This window comes from Cannabis sativa, chromosome 1 (genome assembly GCF_029168945.1).
Source record: "Cannabis sativa cultivar Pink pepper isolate KNU-18-1 chromosome 1, ASM2916894v1, whole genome shotgun sequence".
Lineage (NCBI taxonomy): Eukaryota > Viridiplantae > Streptophyta > Magnoliopsida > Rosales > Cannabaceae > Cannabis > Cannabis sativa.
In genome coordinates, this window is record NC_083601.1 from 21,146,997 (window position 1) to 21,174,370 (window position 27,374).

The following is a 27,374-nucleotide window of genomic DNA, read 5'->3' on the forward strand; positions in this document are numbered from 1 at the left end:
AACCAATTGAGAGGTTATTTGAGAAAAGCAAGAAAGAGGTGCCATTGGTGGCAGAAGAATCACTAGTAGTTGTTGATTTGAGGTTGTCAACACCACTATATTATGAACCACCAATGGCCCTTATTTTCCACTAATACCGCATTCTCCATATTGTATTCTCTTCGAGTTACCAAAGGCTTCTCCCCAAGCTCATCATCCAAGGTCTTTCGTTGTTGGTGCGGATTTTGGTTCAACCTCATTACATGTGAAGCTTGAGGGCATCTTCAAAAACAACTTTCAAGTTGTCTAGCATGACGCTTATTATGGGCGTCAACCGCTTGTTGATGTGACATGGACCTAAAGTAAGCTTTCTTCTTTTTAAGTTTTATTTTCACATTGGGAACAATGTGAAAAATTAGTTTGGGGGAGGGGCTTAATTTTAATTTTTTTTTTTATTTGTTTGCTTGTTTAGTTGTTTAGTTAGTTTTTTTTAGTTGTCGTGGTTTAGTGTGTTGTTAATTAAGCCGAGATCAATTTTGTTGCTGTTGTTATTTGTGAAATGTCTTGAAATTTTGAAACTGTGTGCTTAATTCTTTTAACTCTTTGGATTAGTTTGGATGCTTGTAAAGCCTATGTATGGATACAATTTGACAATCTGTGAAATATGTTATAATTGTTTTACTGTGGTTTGTGGTAAGATTGACATGAATAGCTTAGAACTTGCATGTCTTATTCTTTTGAGGCGAAATCATTGACAACATTTACTAGGAACATGATTTAGGTAGTTTGTTTGGATAGTTTGGGCCTTTCAAGCCTACCATAAAATGAATATCCTTAGTGAACCCTTTAGAGCCTAAACCTGTTTTGTTTCTTCACCCATTGAACTAAAAGATGTATCCACACTGTTGTTTTTGTCCTCATTACATTTTGAATGGTATAATAAGCCTTACAATAAGTTTGGGGGAGTGAAATATTTAGTGTGAGGAAGTATTGAAGAAAAGAAAAAATCTTGCGTGATTAAGAAACATGTGAAAAAAAAAAGAATTGTAACTCGGCATCACTTGAAAAAAAAATAAAAAAATCAGAAATAAAAGAAAATTTCATTGATGTCTAGTGATTGGAAAAAAAGTAAAAAAATCTCAATCATGGTTAGTTGTGGGAACACTTCGGGAAATTTTAAAACTATAAGAAGCTTGTGGGTTCTTTTGTGCTTATGATATCTTTAGCCAAAATTGTCTTTTATTTTCCAAATATCTAAGCCATAAATTCTAACCTTAAGAAGTCCTTTTGATTCCGAAAAGAATGTTGTCAACATTAGTGGAGAGAGGTAAGCATGCAAGCATATTGGCTATTGGTTTGTGGACTAGTTTGATGGAGTGAAACCATTATGACATTATTTCGATACTGAAGTTATTTTGTATCTCTACATTGTGTGATAAAATGAGCATCCTAATTAATTGTTCGAGTTTTTGGAATTAAAAAATCTAGTTTAGTTAATTGAAGGAAATTTCACATGAGCCAGCAGTAATATAATTATCTGATAGCTTAGTTAATCGAGTTTTTAGTGTCAGTCTTAGTCTTACTCGAGGACGAGTAAGAATCTAGTTTGGGGGAATTTGTTAGGTTATTTTTAGCTTACTTTTTGGGTCTCTTTTTATAGTTGTTTTCCTTTTTTATTATTATATTTGGAATAGAATTACGCTTGTTTTCTTTGGTTTCAGGTTTCACACTTGGAATGTATAAATTGATCAAATTTTGGAAAACAACTATCTATAGAATAGAGAAAATTCTACAAGAAAATAAAGCTGAAAATTCAAGCTTAAATTTTACTATGTTCTGATCCGATTTTACAAAAAGTCAAAACATAAAAGTTTTAGATTTCTTTTTCTTCTTTCCAACGCATCTTGAATCAACTCATTTGGAGTTTGTATGTGAAAGTTATGCACATTTTACTGAAAGATGCAGAAGCTGTCAAATTTTGCTTCAGTAGTCGCGACCACCACTTTCCATGGTCGCGACCCTTTTTCATGGTCGCGACTAGGAGCCAAACAGCAAGTTTTTTTTCGTATTTTGCCTATGGTCGCGACTAGGCTTTATATGGTCGCGACCAGGGGCGAAACACGGGATTTTTGGCCAGTTTTTGACTTTTTCAGAGGTAGCAACCCTAATTTCTATTTAAGGGGCTCGTGTTTTAGAAGGAAGAGAGGAGAAATTAGACCCTAAAGTGAAAGAAGGAGGCAGAGGAAGCAATGGTGGCGATCCGGAATGCAATCACCAACTAGTTCTTTCTTAAACTCTTAATTTCTATGTTAATTTCTGTTTTAGTTTTGATTATGGATGTTATTATGGATTTTATGAACTAAACTCCTATTTAGGGAGATGATGAATGTTGATTGAAATTACTTTTGGTTAATGATAATTTCTATTCCTCTTTTCTTAATTGTGAATTTATCCATATTTGTGTTTAATTACATGTTTAAGATTGATCACCTTGTACATGCTTTATGATCTCAATTCAAAATCTGAAAAGTGAGAATTGGGAATGCTAAAATTGGATAAACTAGGTTTTGATGTGAAACGAAAGTATTTGCATAGCCTTTGTGACATTTAGATTATTGCTTAATGCTGATTATATGTTAATCTATCTCAGAGATGATTAGATAACATGTGATTTAGGACCTAAAAGATCTGAAAAGAGTTAGGTTAATTTTTATAATCTGTCATTCACATTGAGAAAGAGAATAGTAATTAGCATTAACAATTGGGTACTTAAATCAACATGATTTTTTTTCCTAAATATTCATCCATAATTAATTACACTTTTTATTATTATTATCCTGCTTTTCAACTTTTAGTTATTTAATTATTCAACCTTATTATTGATTCTACCAAATAGAAACAAGAATTCAATTGATTGGTATTTAGCAACAGTCCTCGTGGGAACGATCTCACTTACCTGAGTATTACTTGTTAATACGATACGTATACTTGCGTGTTGGATTTATCACAGCAGCATAGAACTCAGAATTGCACTCTCAGCTATATAGAACGCTCTATATGTTCCACCATATAGACACGCTATTAATTATCCATTGTTATAATCCTAATTTGATCAATGATCCTCTATATAGATGATCTACATTGTATAGGGATTAAATTACCGTAACACCCTTCAATGTATTTTATCCTTAAAACACTTAGCCCCGTATAAATGATATTTCAGCGAAGTGAAATGAATATTCAACCATTTATCTCTGTTTAGCCAAGCTCGAAGGAAATCATCATTTACTTTCTATTTGCTAGATAGAAGCTATAGATTCCATATCTATGTTTAGCGCTCCCACTCAATTGCACTACCATGTTCCCAAAATGTACGTATCACCCTGACCCAAAAGTAGGCTTAACTAACAAATCAAAGAACATGTGTAATACTCCTGAGATTGAACCTAATCATATCAGGATTAAGATCATTTGATCTAGGATCAACTAGGTGATATTGAATTGAATAGATATTACGGTAAGTTTAATATATCTGAATCAAAGTTCAATATCGGTCCCTTCCGATGCATACTCCATGCATCCAACCCAAGCTTTACTTTGACCAATGCTCTGGAAAGAGCATAGCATTTATCCAAGATGCTAGTAAACTATGTTGTAGATTGTCATATCAGTAAAACCCTGTGTTCTGATAAATCTAGGAATATCTTTAATCACACAATCTTGATTACTTTCCACTGTGCTGACGACACAATAAACAAGAATATAAATGTAAAAAGGGTTTGGATGAATTTGTAAATCAAATAGACAAGTAATTGATAACATGAACCAAATAACACACAAATGAATGAAAAATACTTCTGTTTCTTTATTGATATTGAATAATAGAGATTACATTGAAATTGAGTTTTATTTAGGGCATAAAACCCAACAATGAGATCGTTCCCACGAGGACTGTAGTTAAGTACCAATCAATTGAATTCTTGTTTTTATTTGGCAATCGAATAAATAAATTTTGAAACTAAATAAGCTAAGCAAAATTAAATAAAACAAACAAATAAAATGTTTAACAATGGGTGTAAAATTAGGGATATGATTTCAATTGCTTTGATTACCCAATTGTTAATACTAATTAACCATTCTTCTTCCTCCGTTGTGATGACAAATTATAAATTAACCTAAACTCTTTTCAGATCATAAAAGTCCTAAATGTTGGGAATTATTTTACCAGGATCTTAGATCTACTCACAAGTATGTTTATTAACATCCTAAATATGAACTTTCTAAAACGATAAAATAAACACATATAAAGTTAAGAAAACCTTACATTGATGCAGCGGAATAAATGTCTCCTTCCACTCAGATCTCTAACCCTTGATTCCTTTCTGTAGCAGAGTATAATCAAGATCTGAGCCCGAATCTCCTTCTTCTTCAAGCTTTGATCCTTCACAGTCTTCCAATCTATGATTGAGTTACTGCTTACTGTGTGTGGGCACTTACTCTTTCACTAGGGTCACGAAAAAGATGAAGGAAAAGAGGGAGAGAGGTTTCGGCCAAGGTAGAGAGTGAGGGAAGGCTCAGTTTTTCTGAAGAGAGAAATTTCTGTCAGAAAGGCTTATGAAAACTTGTTTTGTGAATGAGCCATCACTTTCTATTTATAGGCAACTTACTAGGTTTAGGTTAGGATTTATTTGGCATTAAAATAATGAAAATATTAATTTGAAAAATCATATTAAGTGGCCGGCCATAGGTGTTGTAATGGGCCCCACTTAATTTTGCAATTTTATCAAATTTTATCTCTATTTTCTCAAAAATGCCAATTTTCCAATTCTAACCTTTTAAATGCCAAAACTAATTATTTAATAATTAAAATACATTATTAAATAATATTGTCATTTAATTTAATTATTAATTAGACATATAAAGTCCATTAATAAATAAATAAACCCAGAAAACTCTTTTCCTTACAATTTCACCCCTGAATAGTGAAAATTCATAAAATCAGACATAGTCTAACTTTAGAATTATAATTGATCAATCACGAATCAATTAATGAGTCTTATAAGCAGAATGTTCTCAACTAGAATGGGGACCATGGATCTATATGCTGAGCTTCCAATAAGTGAACCAAATTTACCAAGTAAATTCCTACTTATTAATTCTTCGTTGAATCCACTCTTAGAACTTAGAATTGCACTCTCAGACTTATATAGAGCATATTGTATGTTTCACGATACCAATATACTATCTCATTTAACCATTGTTATAATCTTATTGTGATTTAAAGATCCTCTATATAGATGATTTACATCGAGATGGGATTTCTTTACCGTTCTCACCCCTCAATGTATTTTGCCCCTTAAAACACTTAGCTACCTGTAAATGGTGTTTAATGATCTAATAATTAGTCAGTTAAACAAGAGCTCATCCATTTACTTCTATTTGCTAAGCTCGAAGGGAATCATCACTTAACTTCTATACACCATAAGAAGCTATAGATTCCATATTTATGTTCAAAGACTCCCACTCAATCATACTATCATGTTCCCAAAATATACGTATCACCCTGACCCAAAAGTAGGCTTAACTAATAAATCAAAGAACATGAATAGCACTCCTGAGTTGAGCCCAAGCATATCAGGATTTAGATTCTTTTCAATCTTAAGATCAACTACTGATATTGACTTGGAAAGATATGTATAACGGTAAGTTTGTAATATCTTAACTTAGTTGCAATATCGGTCCAGTCCAATGTATACTCCATACATTCGAAACTAGTATACTTTACTAATGTCCTGGAAAGAACATAACACTTACTCCAAGTGTAAGTACACATCATCGCTGATTATCACATTAGTGTAAATCCAATAACACTGATGAAACAGGGACCAAAACTTTTGATTCATATGATCACAATCACATTCCACTGTGTTGACGATACTGTAATTGTGAATAAACATATGATCTGGATTTAACTGATTTTGTGTGTATGAATGTAATAAACATATTAAACATATTAAACCATTAGCATGTAAAATTCATGCAAACATCAATCACTTCAAATTTCTTATATTGATAACTAATCAGATTGTAAAGAGTTTTATTTAGGGCATAAAACCTAACACTAAATTGCATACCAACTACTGCATCTCTGAGATAGAATAACATACAATTCACATTAAGCAATAATTTAAAAGTCGCATAAGCTATGTGAATACTCTCGTTTCACATCAAAACCTATGTCCATTCATTTAGAGTATTCTCAATACTCACTTTTTAGATTTTGTATTGAGATCATACATCACGCATAAGGTGGCCAACCAAACACATGTAATAAGCACAAATATGAATAAATCATCATAATAGAGAAAGAAAGAACAATCAAATAGCATTAATCCATAGAATAATCTCAATCAATATCCATCAAATCTCTAAATAGAGAGTTTAGCTAATAATCAAATCTATAATTAAACTAAACACAAATAAAAATATAAAAAATCAAGAGAAGAGAAAGAAACTACATAGAGGGTTGTCGTGGATTGCCCATGCTCGCTCCTAGAGCCTTCTTCTTGTGTTTTTAAGGTTCCATTATGTCTCTCCCTCTATAATTCGCAACTCTCTTTCGTTAAATAGAGTTTTTCAGCCCAAAAATGAGAAAAGAAGAAGTTATCCTTGACTTGTACGGAGTCGATGCTGCGGCGGCCAATAGCCTCGCCACGGCGACTGTAGAAAAGTGAAAAAAAAGGCTTTATGTAGTCCCTTGTCGCGCCCACTGGACCCATTTTTTTCTACTTCGACCTCTCTCACTAAAATATGCATAACTTTCACATACAAATTTCAAATGAGCTTATTCAAGATGTGTTGGAAATCTAAAAAAGAGATCTAAAACTTTTATGTTTTGACTTTTTCCAAAATCGGACTAAAACATAGTGGAATTTAGGCTTGAAGTTTCAGATTTATTTTCTTGCGAAATTCTCTCTATTTTATAGATTATTGTTTTCCGAAATTTGACTAATTTATACATTCCAAGTGTCGAAACTTGAAACCAAAGAAAACAAGCATAATTATATTCTACAAATAATGATAAAGAAGAAAAATAACTATAAAAAAGGCTAATTAGGATTTTTGCCCCTGAACTTTGACATATACCAAATCATGCCCCCTCAACTTTTTTGGCTGTTAAAAATTCTTCCTGAACTATTGAGATTGTTGGATTTAAGGACTTTTGCCCAATTTTATTTAATTTTGTACTAAATCATGATCCCTGGACTTTGATATCTACCAAATCATGCCCCTCGAACTTTGACATTTGCCAAATCATGCCCCTTGAACTTTCATCTATGTTAGACTTTTCTTACTAAAATTAAACAAAAGTCCTTAAATCAAATAATCTCAATAGTTCAGGGGGAATTTTAACTGTCTTCAAAGTTCACGGGGCGTGATTTAGTACATGTCAAAGTTCGGGGGGTAAAAATCCTAATTAGCCTATAAAAAATGACCTGAATACGCTAGAAATAGCCTAACAGTAGGACCTGTTGAAGAAGTTTAGGGAGGTTATGAAAATTTTCTTAAGGTTATTTAGGACTATTTAGAAGTAGCTTGAATTATTTTGGGTGGTTGTGGCAAAAGTTACGCAAGTTTCAGTTCAAAGAACTTAAACTTGAATTGGTTATAATAACTTGAATTTTATTGCGAATTGGATTGAGGTTTCTTCATGAAAAATGTTCACTAAGATGTGTATATGTGCTCTAAAAAATTTGGTAAGGTTTGACTTAGAGTTGGATGAGTTATAAGATTTTCAAACTCGTAGAGGGAGGCTTTGGACCATCCGAATTAGGCAATTTTAGGATGGCCATTTAATTTGATTTTTGTTGAGAATTTGATTGAGATTTCTTCATGAAAAATATTCATTATTATGTTTTTAGATATCCTGCAAAATTTGGCAAGGTTTAGAATAAAATTTAATGAGTTATGTAAGTTTTAAAAACAAGCAGTGGAGTTCAGACCGTTCGATTTAAGCAGAATTTGGGGGTCCATTGTTAAAGCGGACCATTTGTTTTGAGACTTTTCTCGGGACCTCGATTGAGTTTTTTCTCGATACATATGGTATTTACATGATATATATCGATAAGAAAACTTTTAGTTTTGGAATTAAGTCCTCGAAAGTGTTAAGACAATATTTATTGGTTTTTTTGAAATTGTGACTTAGGGCCTTCGATTACCAGGAGTTATTTTCACTCAAGTTGACCGGCACACCTGAAATCAAAATTGAGGTAAGACTACCACAACACACACACATATATATATATATGTACATATTTATGTTTGCCAAATGTATGACATATAGTTAGAACGATAGTTGGTGTATATGATTGCATATTGATATCGTGAATATATATGTTTTTCAATTCAGAAAGTATGAACAATGCTACCAAGACTAGTACACCAAAGTACTGAGTGCATGTGGTATTATGATTGGCTATACTTTTAAAGTATGAACTAGTGCTACTAATACTAGTACGCCAGAGTACTGAGTGCATGTGGTATTATGGCTAGTTGTACTTATAGTATGAATCGATGCTACCAATACCCATACGACTAGAGTACTGAGTGCATGTGGTATTATGGTCAATTGTACTATGTTCAAGAACGTTCGAGACTCATTTATACATGTTTAACATGGTTTATGACTTGTTGATAGGTTTATGGGCGCTTAGCCGCAGGACGATTATATGTTTATGTTTTATGATTTTCTTACTGAGTCTATCAACTCACAGATGTTATGTTATGTACAGGTAAAGGCAAAGTTGTTGTTGAACAGCAGTGAGTTTGGAGCTAGATGAAGATTGTACATATCGAGACAATTCGACCTAGAGTGTTGGATCTTCGGGACAGCTAGGGCTCACAATTTTGTAGTCATTGTGCGACATCTTTTGATTATGTACAGTTGAAAATTGTAGATACGAGATCCTAAATTTTATAAATGTAATTGTACAATTGAAAAGTACTATAACACGCCTAAAACTAATAAGATGTTACAACTCAACTTTGTCCAATTTAATTTCAAACATTATTAATGCTTTATCTTCATATCCTAATGTATCTCTATTTTTTATCTTTGTGAATGGAAATAGTTTAGCTCGTAACTTAGCAAGGAATTCATTAGACTTAGATAAGGAGTGGATTGAGAGAATAATTTCTCATTCTTAACTTTTGTATTATAACTCAGTACTTGTTCATCATTTAATTGAAGTTGCAATCTTTTTTAAAAAAAATACACTACTACAAAAATAGTTTTTCTCGATATTTTTAAACAGTCGTTTTAAGTATTCTCGTCGGTTTCTATAACCGTCGCCTATACGACCGTCGTAAAATGGGCAAAATAGGTGACGGTTTAAAATAATCGCAAATGTGGACTTCCCGACTGTTTAAAATCGTTGCCTATACCCTATTATAGGCGACAGTTTTAAACCGTCGGGAATGTAAAAAAAAAAAGAGAGAGAGAAAAAAATACATATTTTTTTGCCATTAAAATTTGCATTTTAATGGTAGAAAAATCTGTATTTTCTCCTCTTTTTTTTTCCTGCATTAGCTTTATAATTTTATCTAAATTAAAATAAAACAACTAATTAATTTTGTTACAATAACAACTAACTTTAAAAAAATATTAAATTTATACAATAACAAAATAAATATATATAATAAAAAAATATATAAAAATAAATAAATGTATTTAGACCGAGCTCGAAGAGAGAGAAAGAGAGAGAGGGAGACAGACGGGAGGTGGTGGTGGTGCGACGTATGAGACGGAGATGAGAGGGACACCGGCGAAAGGTGGTGGTGGTCCGACGTATGCGATGGAGAGAAGAGGGAGACCGACGGGAGGAGGGGTGGGTAGAGATCGATGGACGAGAGAGATGAGAAGAAAGGGAGATCGAGAGAGGGAGGAAGACGACGAGAGAGGAGGGCGATGATGCAGATGCGTGGGTGGGGTTTTGGAGAGTTAAATTTTTGTTTCGGTTTAAAACCGTCGCCTATAAGGATCCATTAAAAAATCGCATTTTATTAAAAAATATCACCTATTTTGTTTACTATGATTTTAAACCGTTGGGAATACTAAATTTTTCTCGACGGTTTTAAATAGTTACTTAATTTTTTTAGCGATGGTCCCCGAAAAAAATCATTTTTAGGACCGTCGCAAATTCTTATATATGTAGTAGTGATAATGACAACTAACTGAGATTTACGCACCTTGTAATCCACATTTTTTTTGTTTACTTTATTTTATGTACAGCTATTTTTGTGTGTGTTTTGGAGTAATTATTCAGTTTTATCATATGGGCATGATTTTCTATTGGAGAACAGCAAAATATCTGATTCATATAATTTGTTGGTGTGCAACCTTGGCATCGGTTCACCTCACCTCCAACCTGAATTTTTTTAATCCCCTCAAATATAGACAAATTTTGTTTAGATATAACAACCTTTACCACTAGCGCCTAACTTCCCTCCTAATTTATATTTTTCTTATCTCAAAAATGAGCAAGCCACAGCCACTTGATCGATATTGGGATCTAAAACTTTACCAATGATAATAAATGTGTAAGCAAAGATTTATATGACGATTTTGTTAATGAATCTTTGAATAAACGTAAGTAGATCCTTTTCATAATGGCCATCATTGAGAATTGCTGCCCCAATTAGACTCAAAGGTGAGTTGAACTTGAAGATTATTACAATCCTCATGTGTGACAAAAGTCAAGAGTTTTGAATAGGTATGGTAACAACATGATCCATTTCTTTTAATACATTATCACTCTTTTTCTTTCCTTTTCAGAAAAATGTCCAATTCATTAGCACTTTCTAAAAGACTATCCAGAAGGCGTTGTTGAAATACAATGTTAATTTTTGCTGACAAATGTTTTTGGTCAACCCAACAAATTAGAAAACATTAAAAGTGGAGTGATCACTTTGTATTATACCTAAGAAAAATTGTAAATGAAAGTAGCTGGTATTTAAAAATGCATACAAAAAGACAAAAGATAAATGCATACAAAAATGCATGACTTACCCCTTATTAGAAAAGTATATCGAAGAAGACTCGTTGAAACAATCTTACAACAATTTTTTTTAGGGAGTGTTAACATTTTTATTTGTTAATTTTTTAATTATAAAAATAAAAGTAAAATTGTGTTTTTAAAAAATAAAAATGTATTTTATAACTATTTTTTATTTTTTAATTTTAAAAATAGAAAAAAGTGTGTTTTATAACTTTTATTTTTATTTTTATTTTTTAATTTTATTTAAGTCGGGTTCTGAGTCTAGAGCCGACGTTGTGATCCGAGTCTCTGACTGGAGCTAGGGTTGGAGTCCGTGTCCTAAGGTTAAGTTAGGATCGGAATCCAAAATATAGATTAAGAAGACAAAACGGTTTAAAAAAAATTGAAAGTGATTTATTTTTTTAAAAAAAAAAAAAAATATTCTCAATTAAAAAATTAAAAAGTGAAAACACTTTTGTAAACATATTTTTAAAAAATATTTTCACTTTTTAAATTAAAAAAAAAACAAAAAATTGATTAAAAAAATATTACTAAGCACACTCTTAGGTGTTCTATAAAGTTCATTTTTATTTTTATTTTTTTATTTTATTTAAGTTAGGTCTAGGTCTGGGGCTGGGTTCAGGTTCGGGTCCAGAACTGGATTCAGTCGAGGTCGGGTTTAGGTCTGGGGCTGGGTTCAGGTTCGGGTTCAGAACTGGATTCAGTCGAGGTCGGGTTTAGGTCTGGGTCCGGGTCTGGTCGGAATCTAAAATATTGATTAAGAAAATAAAATTGTTTAAAAAAATATTGAAAGTAATTTTTTTTTTCAAAATTTTTTAAAATTTGATTTTTAATTAAAAATTAAAAAATAAAAATAGTTCATAGAACATATTTTTAAAAATTATTTTTACTTTTCTAATTTTAAAATTAAAAAAAAATATTAGGAAACGACATATTAATTATTTTTTTTTTTACTTGGGCATTCAAAATAGAAAAATACCAAAGGAGACAATATCTCATATAAACAACTTACAATCTCATCACTGTATAATAATTATTGCAAATTTCTCGAATTTGTTTCACTCGTTGACTCACTTATAATTTCATATTGTTGTCTACGTATTTGAATTTGTATCTGGCATGTTACATGATGGTAAAATAAAACTAAAAATTGCTGGTAAAAGCAAAATAAAATATATAGATTGTGAATCTAAATTATCCAAATATAAAGTAAAAAAAGAAAGTTCGATTTTAATTGCGTAATCAAATAATTAATGCCAATCAAAATATTTTTTCGAGAAAAAAAAATATAAAACAAGAGCAGTGCATATTTTTTTAATGGGGCTGGAAGAATGGCATAAAGGTACTTGAAACCAACAATGATTCTGTCACGTTGGCTATCAACTCATAGCTAACCAAAGTGGACCCTATGGAGTATGGACCCTCCTCACACCTCATTCTCTCCCTCTTCAAACACAAACTTGTTCACAAAAAAGGCTTGCTTTTCTTGCATGCCTCACATCCACGCACAAAAACCACTCACTTAATAATAAATAAATAAATAATATAAAGTATGATAAGATTAATAAATATATTCATTTATATAATTAATTACTAATAATTGAGCAGAGGTGATATGCTTTTTTGTTATTTATTTATTTATTTATTATTATTATTAGGGTTATTTGCGGCATAACCTCCTTAAGTGGTCAGGTATTTGCAACTAACCCTCAATTCTAAAATTTTAGTGGTAAAACTTCCTAAACTGATATTCTGTTAGCAATTAGCCCTTTCCGTCCATTTTTAGCTGTTAAGTGTCATGTTGTACTATCCTACGTGGACAATGTGTACACATGGAATAATGGTATTGGTCCACGTAAATAAATATTTAAAAAAAAATAAAAAATTAATTATTTTAATTAAAAAGTTTTTTTTTTAAAAAAAAAATCAAATAAAAAAATCTTTATTTTTTCTTAATACATTTTCAATTTTTTTTTTCCGAGAACCTTCCACCGTCTTCTTCATCTCTCTCTTTCATCATCTTCTTCTCCATTATCTCCCAACACCACCACCATCACTACCACTACCCACCATTATCAAAATCATCCACCAGAATTACCATCACTACCATACAAACACGATCAGTAGAGGTTTTAATTTATTTTTTTTTTTTAAAAAAATAGATTTGAAAATATTTAAAAAATTCAAACATAAACCCATATGTCAACACAAACAAACAACACCTGCCTACATTTCATATCCAAATCTCATGAAACAAACAAACCCAAAAAAAATAAATAAATAACAAATCACAAATAAAAAAAAAATAACCTACATCTATCATTGGAGCCATTAATACGCACCGAGAAAAAGAGGAACAAAAGGTGTGATGAGATCCGGAGAGAAGAAAAGGGGTGTAGCGAGATCAGGGGATTTCGAACTTGGCGAGGCCATCAATGGCTGAGCCGACGGTGGTCGGATGTGGCCCATCACAGTCACGCCGAGAGGAATGTGAGAGAGAGGGGACGAGAAACCGAAGAGAGCAAACGATGAGGAGCCATTACTGGCGGTCGATGGAGATCTGCAAATCAGATCTAAGAATCTGAACCAAAGAAAAATTAAAAAGAAGAGGGAGAGATCGAGACAGATGAAGAGGGATGCCATTCGTGGCTTCTATTTTTGCTGTGGATGGACGGAGACAACCCTTCGGCGTTGGGTCAAGCTAAACGCAGAGAGAGAAAGAAAGAAAGAAATCGGATGGTGGTTTGGGGTTGGCTGTGGATGGACGGAGACAATCAGATGGGTGGCTGTGCTGTGCGATAATGAACAGGGAGAGGGTGATGCGGGAGGGAGATGTGGTGTGATAATATTAGGGTTTTTTTTTTGGCTAATTAGTAATTTTTCCCCCCGAATTTTGACATGTACTAAATCGTGCTCCTGAACTTTTTTGGCCGTTAGAAATTCCCCTGAACTATTGAGATTGTTAAATTTAAGGACTTTTGTCTAATTTCATTCAATTTTACTGTTTCAGTGATTGTTTATGTACTAAACTATGCTCCCCAAACTTTGATATCTACCAAATCATGCTCCTCAAACTTTGATATGTACTAAATCATGCCCCTTTAACTTTCATCCATGTTAGAATTTTTTACTAAAATTAGACAAAAGTCTTTAAATTTAGCAATCTCAATAGTTCGGGGGAATTTTTAACGGCCAAAAAAGTTCAGGGGGCACGATTTAGTACATATCAAAATTTGGAGGGAAAAATTACTAATTAGCCTTTTTTTTTTAGTTTTTAATTTAATTATGTTTTTCTTTCAAAAAAAAAAATTAATTATGTTTTACATTTTATTTATTTCAATTTTTTTTTTCCCAATTTCAAATTATTTTTATTTTTTTAAAATAATTATTTATGTGGACCAATAAAATTGTGACATGTGTACACTGTGTACACGTAGACATTCCAACATGGCAATTAACAGCCAAAAATAGACGGAAATGTCTAATTGCTAACAGAATATCAGTTTAAGAGGTTTTACCACCAAAATTTTAGAATTGGGGGTTAGTTGCAAATACCTGACCACTTTAGGAGGTTATGCCGCAAATAACCCTTATTATTATTTTGTTTTGCTTAAAGGGGTCCAATCCAATTAAATCGGGGAACAAATACAAAATTAATTTAAGGGAAATAAGACCTACCATGATAATCAATAACTCCTTTTGAAAAACTCAATAATTAATTTATATAAAAAAAAAATCAATAATTAAATTTAAAAGTTTAACAACTGGGATATAAATTATAATTCCAAATATAAATACATGTACATTTGTACATCATAAATAAGCTACCATAGAAATGTATACATTGCAATACTACATACTCTCTTTTTCTATATTCTCTTAAAAAATTCGGCCTACCCATTTTTATGTATTCTTTATATAAATATATATATATATAATATTTTTGGGTATTTAAAAAAATTCTTTAGTTTATTTTTTTTTTATATTTATGTATATTGTAGTAATTATAAATTATTTTAAATTTTTCAATATTTTACTTAATATCTTAAATAATTATAACTTACACATAATCATAAAAAAAAATTAAATTAATAAATCTTTCTAAATGCGAAAGAGTTAAAAATGGTACCAATACACCTATTTTTCTAAAAAATTTCCTAGAAGATTTTAACATAGTAATTTTGTTAATAATTATGAATATTATTGGGGACAAAACAAAGAAGAAAAACTTGCATAAATAATGGATAGGAGGAAGCAAACACAACAAGAAGGTAGGTCCCCTTGATCGAAAGAGTTAAGAGACAATCCACACTTTGTTTTTATATATTACATTAATTACATCGGGAACGCTCATGCCAATTGCCAACCTCTTCTCTTCTATTCACACATAAATCTTTCAACTCTTCTCATTCGTCCACGTGCTAAAAGGAGAGCGATCAAGTTCGTTGGCCTATGCCACGTCAACACACCCTACTGGTTGCAAAAACTTTCTTCTGCAAATAAAAAAGAAAAAGCCTCATTGCGCGCCGTGAGTATATAATACTGTTATTAAATTTATTTTAATGGAACTATTTAGATAAAGCCTAAAGAAAAGGGCTTTAAAAAATTAAAAATTTTGAGTCAATAATCACTCAAAGAAAAAAAAAAAAAAAAAAGAGGGCAAGACTCAAAGAGAGGGATTTGGGTGGGGTTCATTGGATGCTTTGTTACCAAACACGAACAGTGTTTAATGTTTATCATCTTAAACACAGACCATAACTAAACAAGGAAGAAGAAAAAGGAAGAAGAAGAAGAAGGGTGGCTTGGAGTTAGAAGGCTCTGTTTCTTGTTTTTCTCTTTGCTTTTTTTTCTGATTTTCTAATTTTCGACGCTAACGAGGCTTCCATTTATAAACACCCTCCCACTTTGCATAATAATTATTATATTTATTACTTTAATACCAATTTTTTTGCTCTACTTTTAAGGGACCCTAGTTCAGAACTAGAGGAACTTTGTTATGGCCGCCTAAGGCTTTCATCATCATCATTTCCATCTCTTCCTATATTTATATATATTAATAGTTTTCTGTACGCACCTTTCTCTCTCTAGAATTATCATTCTTTCTGTCTCTCTTCAAGTTTCAGACAGCCATACTCAGGTGAGTTTGGGGTTTTTCTTTTGGGTCCAATTTTCTATTTTTTTGTTCCTTGTCTATTCTTCATGTGTGCTGTTTTTTTTTTTAGTATATGTGATCTGGTTGTTTAAATGTTTAGGATATTAATTTGATGAATATCTTTCATCGGTTTGAAATTGTGGAGTTATTGATTGTTGGATTATTGAATTTTTATTATTTTATTCAGTTCCGGAGTTTGGAACGGGTGAAACTTATGTTTTCAAAGAGCTAGATTAAGTTTTATTGATCTGTTTCACAAATGAAAATCAGTTATCAATTTTGCTATGGAGATCAGATATTAAATCTTCCTGATATGATATTCTAAGAAAATGAAAAAAAAAAAAATCACCTTTAGAAAAGTCACTCAATTCTCTTTGATTGATTATTGTAAAGTGATAAATAGTTCTGGGTTTTGATAGTTTATGGGTTTTTTTTTTTTAAGATTCTGATGTTCTAGTTATTTCTTTTTTTAGATATTGTCAAGTTGGATTTTTGTGACTATAAAAACTTTTTGGTAGGTGGAAGACCTAAAAATGGCTAAGAACGAAGATTCAGGTAGCCCTGGTTGGGGTGCTTCCTTTTTTATGCAAACAACGGAAGATGTTGCCAGAGCTTTTGCCGCTGCTGCGGCAGCAGCCACTGCCCCACGTTCCCCACGGCCATCTGTGATATTTTCATCGAAGGATGAAAATGGTGGTGGCCAATTTCAAAAAATTCAACGCCAAGTTACTAGTATCCTGAAAGGCTTCTCACAGCCTCGTGAAGTAAAGCGTGTAACCTATAATCCAGAAGATTTAACTAGCCTGAAGCGTCAATGGGCAAGCTTTCAGTTGCAGTACTTGGTACGGTATTCTGTTTTAAATGAGTTAGTATCATGCTCTACTTTTTTTTGGATGTGAAACAATTCAAGGAAAAAAAACCTAGCTCAAAGACATGTGTGGGATGATGACTACTTGTACATTGTTTTGATATTGCCATTCATCAACCAGTGGAAGCTATAGCTGCATAATTTTAGCCAATAGTGTTTATGTAACCCTTGTCTTATTTAAGTGTGCAGGACCACAAGTCTTATAAGGAGCCAACACGGCTTTTCGAGAGCATGGTAGTTGTTGGCCTTCACCCTAATTGTGACATTCAAGCACTTGAGAGGCAATATGTTGGAAGAAAGGCTGAAGGTTCTGGCAAGTTACGAAATACACTTAGTTATCAGAATCAATCACGCGTAGAACCCAATATTGAACCTCAGGTTGGGCTTTTGTGGCCAAAATATTCAATTTGATTGTCTGCTATTGTTATTTGGATGTGCTTTGGGTATTCGATACAATTGATCTCTTTCCCTTTCCAGGTCTTGTTTGTTTACCCTCCAGAAAAGCAGCTACCACTGAAATACAAGGATCTTCTTTCATTTTGCTTTCCTGGAGGTGTTGAGGTCAGGCACTTGTTTTGTTATTAAGATGACACTATTATTATAAAATTCTGAACTTCTGGATGATTTTCAGTATTAAGCTGTGTATAATCATTGTCATAAATGATTAAAATGCTATAAATATATATATATATTGATGCTTTAATTTTAAAAGTGTCTGGCAGTCAATTGGTCAGTTGTTGACTTGTAGTTTTATGTTTACTATCTTAGACGTTAAATATCTTTACTTTTGGCTGGTCAGTTTGTATTTTATGTACTTTAGTTATGGAAGGTTAATTTGAAATTGTGTAGGTGATTATAGCTTTGTTGGTCAAAATTTCAGGTTCATGCTGTTGAAAGAACTCCTTCCATGAGTGAATTAAATGAAATTCTTCTTGGGCAGGTATTTTGCTTTTGCTCCTATTATCTTTTCAAGAGTTATCTTAAAATTTACTATGTTTCCTTCTTGTACCTCTTCCATACCAAGTTTCCTCCCTGTTACTATTCATGAGCTTGTAAGGTTTCTCAATATAACTTGTATTACTATAGTATTATATATTCACTTTGATGAGTTTCTTGAATCGATGGCATTGGCCATCTAACGTACTGGTTGAGCGGAAATTTCTTAAGTGTTATAATGCAGCATCATCACATACCTGGAGTGTTAAACTCATATGTATGATTAAATAGTTGGGAATAGGTATATAGACTAGATGCTTAGTCCTTACAGATTTTAAACACGCACCTGAGCACCATTGAAATCATTCACTGTTAGAATTACATAAAGAGAGCTACAAGAACGAGGCTTTATAACTTTACTAATGAATTTGATATCCTGTCCTAAGCGTTACATCTGATTAATGAAAATTTCCATTCACTTAACCTATTTTATTCAGGTGTTACTTAAAAATCTAAGTTGTAAGACTGATTTCATTGGTAATGTTATGATGCAGGAACACCTTAAACAAAGCGATCTGTCATTTGTATTCCGGTTACAGGTAAGATATAAAAAATTCTTTTGTATTGATACTCTTTTTTAAATGATGATGCATTTAATTCCACAACTGTCTTTAGGTTGCTGATTCGACATTATATGGATGCTGCATGTTAGTTGAAGAATTAGTACAAAAACCTTCTGGGTTGCTTTCTATAATTTCAGACAAACAACCTTCGTATCCTCCTTTGAGTCGTCATATGCTAACCACTCGTAGATGTTACTGCATTCTCTCAAGGCTCCCTTTTTTCGACTTACACTTTGGTGTATTGAATAGGTGTGTGTTCACAGTTTATTGAATGATGCAATGTTTCTTTTACAATTTTTCAATGTAATCCTTTCATGTATATCAGTTTCACATGTATGTTTTTCATTCATGCATTTACTTATTCGACTTTTATCTCGATTATCCTACAGCATCTTCACAGAAGAAAGGCTAGAACGACTGACAAAAGGTCTTGGTGGTTTAGATTTTGAATCACCAGAGGACTATAGCAAGGATGAAAATATAGATGAAAGTACAGAAGAAACTTCTGACAGTGTCTCAGTAGATGATAGAGCTGCAGAGGATGTGTTCAATGGATCAGCTGAGCATTCCCAATGCAAAGATTTTGAACCTGGAGCAGTTACAAATGATGGGAGTCACCTAGATTGTCAGACACTTGACAATGATATGGACTTGTTGAAGAAAAAGATTAAGGATAATGTTGTTTCTGTTGAATCTGAAACCAAGTTGGTGACAGCCAAAAGAGAATCTAGTGGTGCAAATGGTGAAGATTGTGATGACTATGTAGATATTATTGCATTAAATAAGCAAGCAGTGGAAAGCCGTTTCCCAAATGCTGTTCTGCCTCTCCTGCGCTATTATCAATATGAAAGCTCTGAATCTTCACCCAGGTAAATAAGTCCTTGCATCTTTTATCTCTTTCAAATACACTTTTTCCGTACATTATGTGATGGTGATTGATTTTTTTGTAGCATGTTCTTTTTATCTCCCTTTCTTTCTTCTCCCCCCTCCCACCTATGGCCTCCATCTCTTTCTCTCTTCGGTTTAGAATGGGGGTGAGTGAAGGGGGACATGGTCAGTTGTATGTAACAAGGATATCTATAACTGTATTATGCAGTTTTCAGGGTTCTCCTTGCGAGGACAGGAATTTTCGGAGTGATGTTGATGATACTGAGACAGAAGAGGCATCTTTCTCTGGCCAAGATGATTCTAATGATCTCAATGGCATTTTGGAATGGGCTAAGGTAGGTTTCTTTCATATGAGATGTTTAGGCTATTAAGCACTTAGAACTTTATTTTGTGCTTTAAGTTGTAGTTTTACATTACCTTCTTCAATCAATTTCCAGGCAAATGATCATGGATCACTACAAATCATATGCGAGTATTATCAGCTGCGTTGCCCTGCAAAGGGTTCAACTCTTCGATTTCACCCCTTGGATCATTTGCATCCCTTGGAATATCATAGATTAGAAGAAACAGTCATACATATTGGTGGTTCAACTATTGATTTGAGGTCATGCACTACAAGTTTAGAACTTGCTGAGGTAGATTATAATAACGAAATTAGTCTTTACCGATTTCTGTCCCTGGAAGATTTGTTTCAGACTATATTTTTGTCATATGATTCTTTATAAAAATTTCCTTAATCTAAACTTGATTGCATTGTTTGTTTTGTCAGGCACATACAGCACTCTTGGTTGAGGAGGAAGCAAATGCTTTGTCTACTTGGGCAGTTGCATGCATATGTGGCTCTTTACGACTTGATAACGTTAGTTTCCAAATCTATATTCAGACTTACCTTTCTTTCAGTAAATGATTCTCTTAGATTTAGTTTTCTAGATTTTTAAGGTGCATGCAGTTTGGTTGAATTTATATGTTTACTCTATTTTAATAGTATGGATCTCTTTAGCTTTCTAGATTTTTAAGGTGCGTGCAGGTTGATTGAATTTAAGTGTTTACTTTTTTTCAATAGTATGGATTCTATCTCTCTCTCTCTCTCTCTCTCTAATATAAATTAGGTTATTGATTCTCATTGCACTTTGCAGATATTAACTTTGTTCGCTGGCGCACTTCTGGAGAAGAATATTGTGGTGATCTGTTCCAATTTGGTTCGTCTCATTTTCTTTACTGAGTTACACCATTGTTTAATAAATATATAAGGTTTCAATGGACTTGCCATATTGTTCTGAAGTTTGGATTATTTAGCCTTGCTGAAATAGGGTTGTGTTACGCACTGAGAAGTGTATAGCATATTTTTTGGGGTTCGAAGTAACTGCAAGCTAGGTCATCAGAATCATAGTTGCGCTTGTGTAAAATGTCTTATAGTTGATCAAGTACAATTCTAGTCACACACACATCCATTGTTTGATGATTTGAGACAGGTTTGAAATGGGCATTAAGCTAGTGTATCATATTAGATGTTAGTGATACTGCTTAGATCATATTTTTGACTGCTTCACTCTCTCTTTATTTCCTATTAGAAGTATTCCATCTCAGTCTTCCACTTCATTTCATTTCATTTCATTTGTCTCAGTTATTTCAGTTTTTTATTGGAAACCTGACAACTTTTGTATTGTGATGCATACAGGGTATCTTATCTGCTATAGTATTGTCAATTATCCCTCTGATCCGTCCTTATCGGTGGCAAAGCCTACTAGTGCCGGTAAACTTTATTTAGTTTTTGTTACTTTTTCTGAGCACTGAGCAGGTAATTCTTTAGTAATATGCTTGGTCTTTTAACTATTATTTGACTTAAACCATGCTCTTAATATCCCAGGTTTTGCCAAACGACATGCTAGACTTTTTGGATGCACCCGTCCCTTACATTGTGAGTTGTTAAACCATGAATGTTGGATATAGGATTTCCATACAATCATTATATAATCTAGTGTATGCTTTTGGTTTATTTAGGTTTAACTTTAACAGGCTTGTAGTTGAATGCTTGTCACCAATTCATGGTCAAGATTAATTTTGAAGGGGACCTTTATCGGCTCACTTATGTCTAGATTAGGAACAAATAATTGTAGTGCTACCTCCTTAAGAAAAGGAAAATAAAGTTATAGTTCTGCTACTACTACTACTGCTACTGCTGTCTTCATTCTTTATGATATCTAAATGTTACTGCAATGTATTATAGGTCGGTGTGAAGAACAAAACCAATGATGTGCTATCAAAATTATCCAATTCAGTTGTGGTTGATGCCAACAAGAACCAGGTACGTATTTGGATGAAATACTTTATCCATCTTTTTTCTTATTCACGAAGCAAATGGAAAATGATTACTTAAAAATATTCTCGGAGGCCTTCGTCAATCTGACATAATGTATGTATATTGATGACTATGCTGTCAGTATGGTGTATATTGATGTGTTATTTTTGGCCAAAAATAGGCTTTACACCTTTCTTCTTTCAAAATTAATCACCGTTTGATATGGTGGATGGGTAATGAGTACATGTTCATGAATGCTTGTTTAGGTTCCAAACTTTGTACCATTGTTTTTTTCTTTTGGCAAATGTGATTAATGCTTATATTAAGATAGTTCAAGTATAAAGATTCTTTTTTCCCCATTGCTTTTTTCTATAGGTGAAATCGCCTACCATACCTCAGCTGCCTAAACAAAAGGAATTGTATGCATCCCTAAGTCCTTATCATGCAAAGCTCGTTGGAGAAAGTTACTTGGGGAAGAAAAGACCAATATATGAATGCACAGATGTACAGGTGTGATCTCTTGCTTCATCTACATGAATAATTTTGTGTTATGTAATAAAGTGGAACCAAGAGTCACCATTGTTGTCTGAAGATCTACAAATACAATGAGTTGGTTTTAAAATGAGTACTAGAAAACTCTCCTGCTTGTATGAATTGTTTGTTCTGGTTGGAAAACAATACTGAATGTTCAGTTCTCCTAGTAAATGTCTTAGAATAGTAGTTTGTGTCTGGGAAATTTTGTTGGTGTTAATTTCCGGGAAAACTTGGTGAAGATTCCAATCTGAAATTTTCACGTTGCATGTAGGTTGAAGCCGCCAAGGGATTCTTATCAGTGCTAAGAGATTACTCAGATTCACTTTGCTCAAACCTCCGTCCCCACACAATTACAAATGTACAGTCCAATGATGATAAGGTTGGTCTGCCTGCTCTGCTGTATTTCTGCAAAAGAAAATCATAAATGATATTTCCGAACAAACATTGTCTTAAACTCTGCAATGATGAAGACGTTTATGTGTTGAATTACAAAATAGATTCATTAAGTAGTGACATCATTAAAAGAAAAAAAGAGAGACAAACTATCCTTATTACAAACAAATAACGGAACAAATCAACTTAAACCTGACGATGTGTTTTGTGGAGTGGTACGCAAATAAAAGAAGCACGATACATCAATTTGTGACTTACAAGACCATTTAATTATGTTGGAGTAGGAGTGAAAAATAAATATTGTAGCTTTTGTTTTGGATGTAATAATTGTTACAGTTACGCATACAAAGCAGGCATGCACAATCATATCACACTAAAAATTTCTATCTTATTTAGCAGAGAACAGAATTTCTGATACTGTGTTTCTTCAATGTTAAGGTATCTTTACTCCTGAAGGAGAGTTTCATCGATTCATTCCCTAGTCGCGATCGACCATTTATGAAGGTATGCTCTTGCATAATCTTACTTTCTTTGTGCTAATTTTCCAAAAATTTCCCGAAAGAAGGTTCGGGGGGTTTGGTTTATACTCTTAGTCCTGTTCCAATAATCTGATATGTAAGCTAATACTGATTCTTCTTTTTGTTTGTGTTTTTTAATACATGAAGCATTTTGTGGACACGCAACTGTTTTCTGGACATACAGATCTTGTGCTTTCTTTCTTCCAAAAGGAATAGTACCGACCATACAAGGGTTAGCCTTTAGAGTTATATTTTATGTTGTAACTTGAACGTAAGTTCAGTGATGCTACTTATCTTAAGGTATAGGGTTAAAACAAAAATTCCCTACCTTGAAATGTTCTTCTCAGCTTTTTTGCCACTATCGACTGATTGATTTGTGTATGGCAACCTAGTTGTGAAGGCTTGTTTTGCAGCCTTTCGTTAATATCATAAGATATATTTGTATGGCTTTTTTATATCATAAAATATTTGTATGCAAGAGAATATTCCCAACTTAATGAAAATTACAAGGGTGGTGTATAGTATCTCGTCCATGCATACATTGAGAAACCCGTACTTTAATTATTTATTTATGTATGTATACATCTATACCATAACTCTGAAACTCAACTTTGATTTTTGGTATCATATGAATTTTAAATTGGAGAGTTACCGTGGCCTTAGATCGGTTTCATGTTGATTTGAACACTGAAAAGTGAAAATTAAGAAACCTATTAGCTTTTCCTTTGTAACTTTGAAGGTTTTAATATAGTAAAAGGCAAGGGATTGAAACTGAAAAGTAACGTGGTGTGGATGTGGGTAGCAAGATATGAAAAGGGAAAGATACATTCATAGAAATGTGTGGGACCCAGCCACCCAGTGACCATGAGGTTATTTAGCCAGTTGACACAGTGTGGGGTCTTTTGTACGAACATAAAGAAAAGTAGTTTGCATGTGTTTGGCCTGCCAAGGAAGAGAATGGCTACAGTTCCAGGGAGTGCATTGCTCTGCTCTGCTCTTCTCTGCACTGCACTGCTTTTCTACTACTGCCAAAGTTACCAGACAAGAATATAATAGTTTCACCCAATTTTAATTGCATTCACTAATGTTAATTCTTTTACCCCCTTTAAAACTTTGTTTCTTTCTTGCATTTTTTTTAATTACATATATTAAGTCTGAGGTTATGCTCCCTATCGTATACAGAAAAAGAAAGAGATTATTTGTACTGATGCAGGGTAAAATTACAGTATCATAATATTAACAAGTGACCTTCTAAAATCACATCATTTAAGTTTGTATACTCCTTTTATGTTTAGCTGAACCCTTTCTTTTCTTTTCTTTTTTTATTCCCTTCAATGATGAAAAAAGGGATAGCTGACTGAAGATAAGAGACACAAATTTTAAGGATAATTATTTATGAGAAGATAACTCAGCATTTTAATTTGTAGTTGGGTGACATGAAAAATGTATCTATATCAAATTGAATTGATGTCAGCAATAAATGCCTTTTCAAAGGCATAAACCCAAGCCCAAGAGATGAACAATCATATCATGATATACCACATGGTTAAATGTTTTGTACTAATAAAAGATATGATAAAATTTACAGTACAGTTTAATATTTAAGATAGAAGATCAACAATAACAACTAATCCCATTTAATCAACTAAACAACCATTTACCCTAATCAATATATTTTTTTTTTTGGGTATTATTTTTAAAATATAAAGGTAAATGCAATAAATGAAGATGTAAAAAGAAGGTAAGGTTTTAGGGTATGTTGGGGGGGTCCAGTTTCAGGCTTATCAGTAAAAACCTGAAAAAACACACCTGCTCTGAGTCACATTTTCTAAATTTCCCAAATTGAAAAAGGTCAAAAATGTAAGTGGGAGCTATTGGGAAGGAACTGAGGTATGGAACAGAAAAAGTAAAAGAGTTAGTAGTAAGTAGTAAAAGCCCAAAACCGTACACAAACCTCATCTTAAGATCAGAATAGCCACATTGGCTTCAGACACCAACTCAAACACTTCTAGTTATAAATATGTAATAATTTTTTTTCTTTTACTTTTTTTTTTTAAATAATATTTTTATAAAAATCATGTCTTTTTCTCTTTTGATTTTGAAAAAAAAATATTAGTTTATTCACTTTTGCTTTATAGTTTATGGGTTTCCGTAGAGATGTCAGAGACAAGAGCTGCCACAGAGGCAGCTTAGGTGCAGTCTGCAGAAGCAGAAGCATCAGAGAGGTGCAGTCACAATATGAGCAGAGAGAGAAAGAGAAGAGAGAAGAGAGAGAGAGAGAGAGGTGGCATGCAGCAGCACTATAATCAGAACCATTAGTTTTATCCGTGTACAGAAGATTCTGCAGCTCCATGGTCCCTGAAATAAATATACCTACTCTACTCCAAAAGCCATCTCTACTAATAAATTCACTCCCACAAAACACATCTTCTGATACACTTATTTTTATCTGAACTCTGAAACTGTCTCTCTCTCTCTATCTCTTTCTTTCTTTTACTGCACTGTTTTAAGTCTGAAACAAGTTTTCTTTTGGTTGGAGTTTAGTTTTAATTTCTGTTTGTAGCTAAGGATGATGAGTGGAAAGACCAGGTTTCCCTTCACTGCATCTCAATGGCAAGAGCTTGAACACCAAGCTCTAATCTTTAAGTATATGGTTTCAGGAATTCCCATCCCACCTGATCTTCTCTTCACCCTTAAAAGAAGTTACTTGGACTCTACAGCAGTACTACCTTCAAAGCTTTTCCCTCACCATTCTCAACATGGTAATGGTAACTTACCTTCATTTCTCTCTTTTTTTTTCTCTTTATTACATTTTTAGATAAAAAGTGCTGAAAGGGTTAATGGGTTTTGATTCTTTTTGAATTTTGTTTATGGTGAATTAGTTGGGTGGAACTGTTTCCAAATGGGGTTAGGAAGAAAGATAGACCCTGAGCCAGGGAGGTGCAGAAGAACAGATGGCAAAAAATGGAGATGTTCTAAAGAAGCTTTTCCTGATTCAAAATATTGTGAAAGGCACATGCATAGAGGAAAAAACCGTTCAAGAAAGCCTGTGGAAGTTTTGAAAACAACTGGGACAAACTCCAATCTCTCAAATCCATCAACACTTGTCTCATCAAACAAGAATCTGTCTAATAATTCACTTTCTTCACTGACATCACTTCCATCTGAATCCCAAAACCGCCATCTTCACCCTTATCATAACCCCCATCTTGATCATCAACAACAGCCTTTTAGTGTTTATAACCACAGTTCATCTTCTTCTTCAAGGCCTAATGGAATTGGTTTGTCATCACAAGATAGCAACACATCATTGCTATTCGACTCTGGGTCTTACTCTAATGCAGACTTAAGGTTTGTCTATGCAAAAAAAATAATAATAATAACAAACTCAACTTTTTTGTTTAAAGTAGTTTCTTTTGGGTTGTGACTGTGATTGATTGCTTTCCTTGTTGGAAAGAAAAAGCAGGTATGTTTATGGGCTTAAAGATGAGGTTGATGAGCATTCATTCTTTTCAGAAGAACCTTCAAGAACTCATGTAAGAGATTTATCTATGGATGAGAGTTGGCAACTCACACCACTAACAATGAGTTGTTCTTCTTCTTCTTCTAAACAGAGGAGTTGCTCTGGTTTACAAAGTGAGCATTCTTATTTGCAGCTTCAGAGTTCTAATCATTGTGATTTGAGGAGAAATGATGTGAAAATGGAGAGAAAAGAAGCAACACAGAAAACCATTCACTTCATTGATGAATGGCCTGTAAAAGAAAAGGATTCATCATGGCTAGAGTTGGATGACAAATCATCAAACAGTGGATCTGTCTCCACTACCCAGCTTTCAATTTCGATTCCCACCTCTTCATATGACTTTCCCATCTTCAATACTTGTAGAACTCATAATGGTAACTCATCTCAATATGTTTCTTTACCAAAACATTAATTGGTTAATTTTCACTTACTTTTATTTGGTTTGTCTTTATTACTAATCTTCTTTTGATGGCCCAGTTGAGAATCATGGCTACAAATTCATTTTGTTTTGTTTTGTTTTTTGTTTTGCAATGCAGGTGATTGAGTTTTCATCTTACTGGGTTTCAGAGAAAGAAAGAAAAAAAAAAAAAGAAAAAAGCCAAAG

General features: G+C 33.0%; 2 protein-coding genes across 20 annotated transcripts; both read left to right on the forward strand.

Moving 5' to 3' along the window:
- Window positions 1-15,245: 15,245 nt before the first annotated feature.
- On the forward strand, window positions 15,246-23,771 carry LOC115705077 (uncharacterized). Of its 2 annotated transcripts, XM_030632315.2 has the most exons (19): window positions 15,246-16,173; window positions 16,707-17,030; window positions 17,246-17,434; window positions 17,534-17,617; window positions 17,937-17,996; window positions 18,547-18,591; window positions 18,668-18,864; window positions 19,005-19,484; window positions 19,712-19,838; window positions 19,941-20,138; window positions 20,273-20,362; window positions 20,640-20,702; window positions 21,182-21,256; window positions 21,371-21,421; window positions 21,731-21,808; window positions 22,178-22,312; window positions 22,608-22,715; window positions 23,168-23,233; window positions 23,395-23,771. In XM_030632315.2, the coding sequence occupies exons 2-19, from the start codon at window positions 16,722-16,724 to the stop codon at window positions 23,461-23,463; spliced, it is 2,424 nt and encodes an 807-aa protein (XP_030488175.2). In that variant the 5' UTR covers window positions 15,246-16,173; window positions 16,707-16,721; the 3' UTR covers window positions 23,464-23,771. The 2 variants fall into 2 exon arrangements, with proteins under 2 accessions (XP_030488175.2, XP_030488177.2); XM_030632317.2 differs by lacking the exon at window positions 15,246-16,173 and having other exon boundaries at window positions 16,888-17,030; window positions 17,239-17,434.
- Window positions 23,772-25,244: 1,473 nt separating this feature from the next.
- On the forward strand, window positions 25,245-27,374 carry LOC115707489 (growth-regulating factor 1). Of its 18 annotated transcripts, none has more exons than XM_030635470.2 (5): window positions 25,245-26,015; window positions 26,130-26,598; window positions 26,705-26,783; window positions 26,862-27,144; window positions 27,307-27,374. In XM_030635470.2, exons 1-5 carry the CDS (start codon window positions 25,817-25,819, stop codon window positions 27,312-27,314), a joined length of 1,038 nt encoding a protein of 345 aa, XP_030491330.2. In that variant the 5' UTR covers window positions 25,245-25,816; the 3' UTR covers window positions 27,315-27,374. The 18 variants fall into 18 exon arrangements, with proteins under 18 accessions (XP_030491330.2, XP_030491333.2, XP_060961540.1 ...); XM_030635473.2 differs by having other exon boundaries at window positions 26,904-27,144; XM_061105557.1 differs by having other exon boundaries at window positions 26,711-26,783.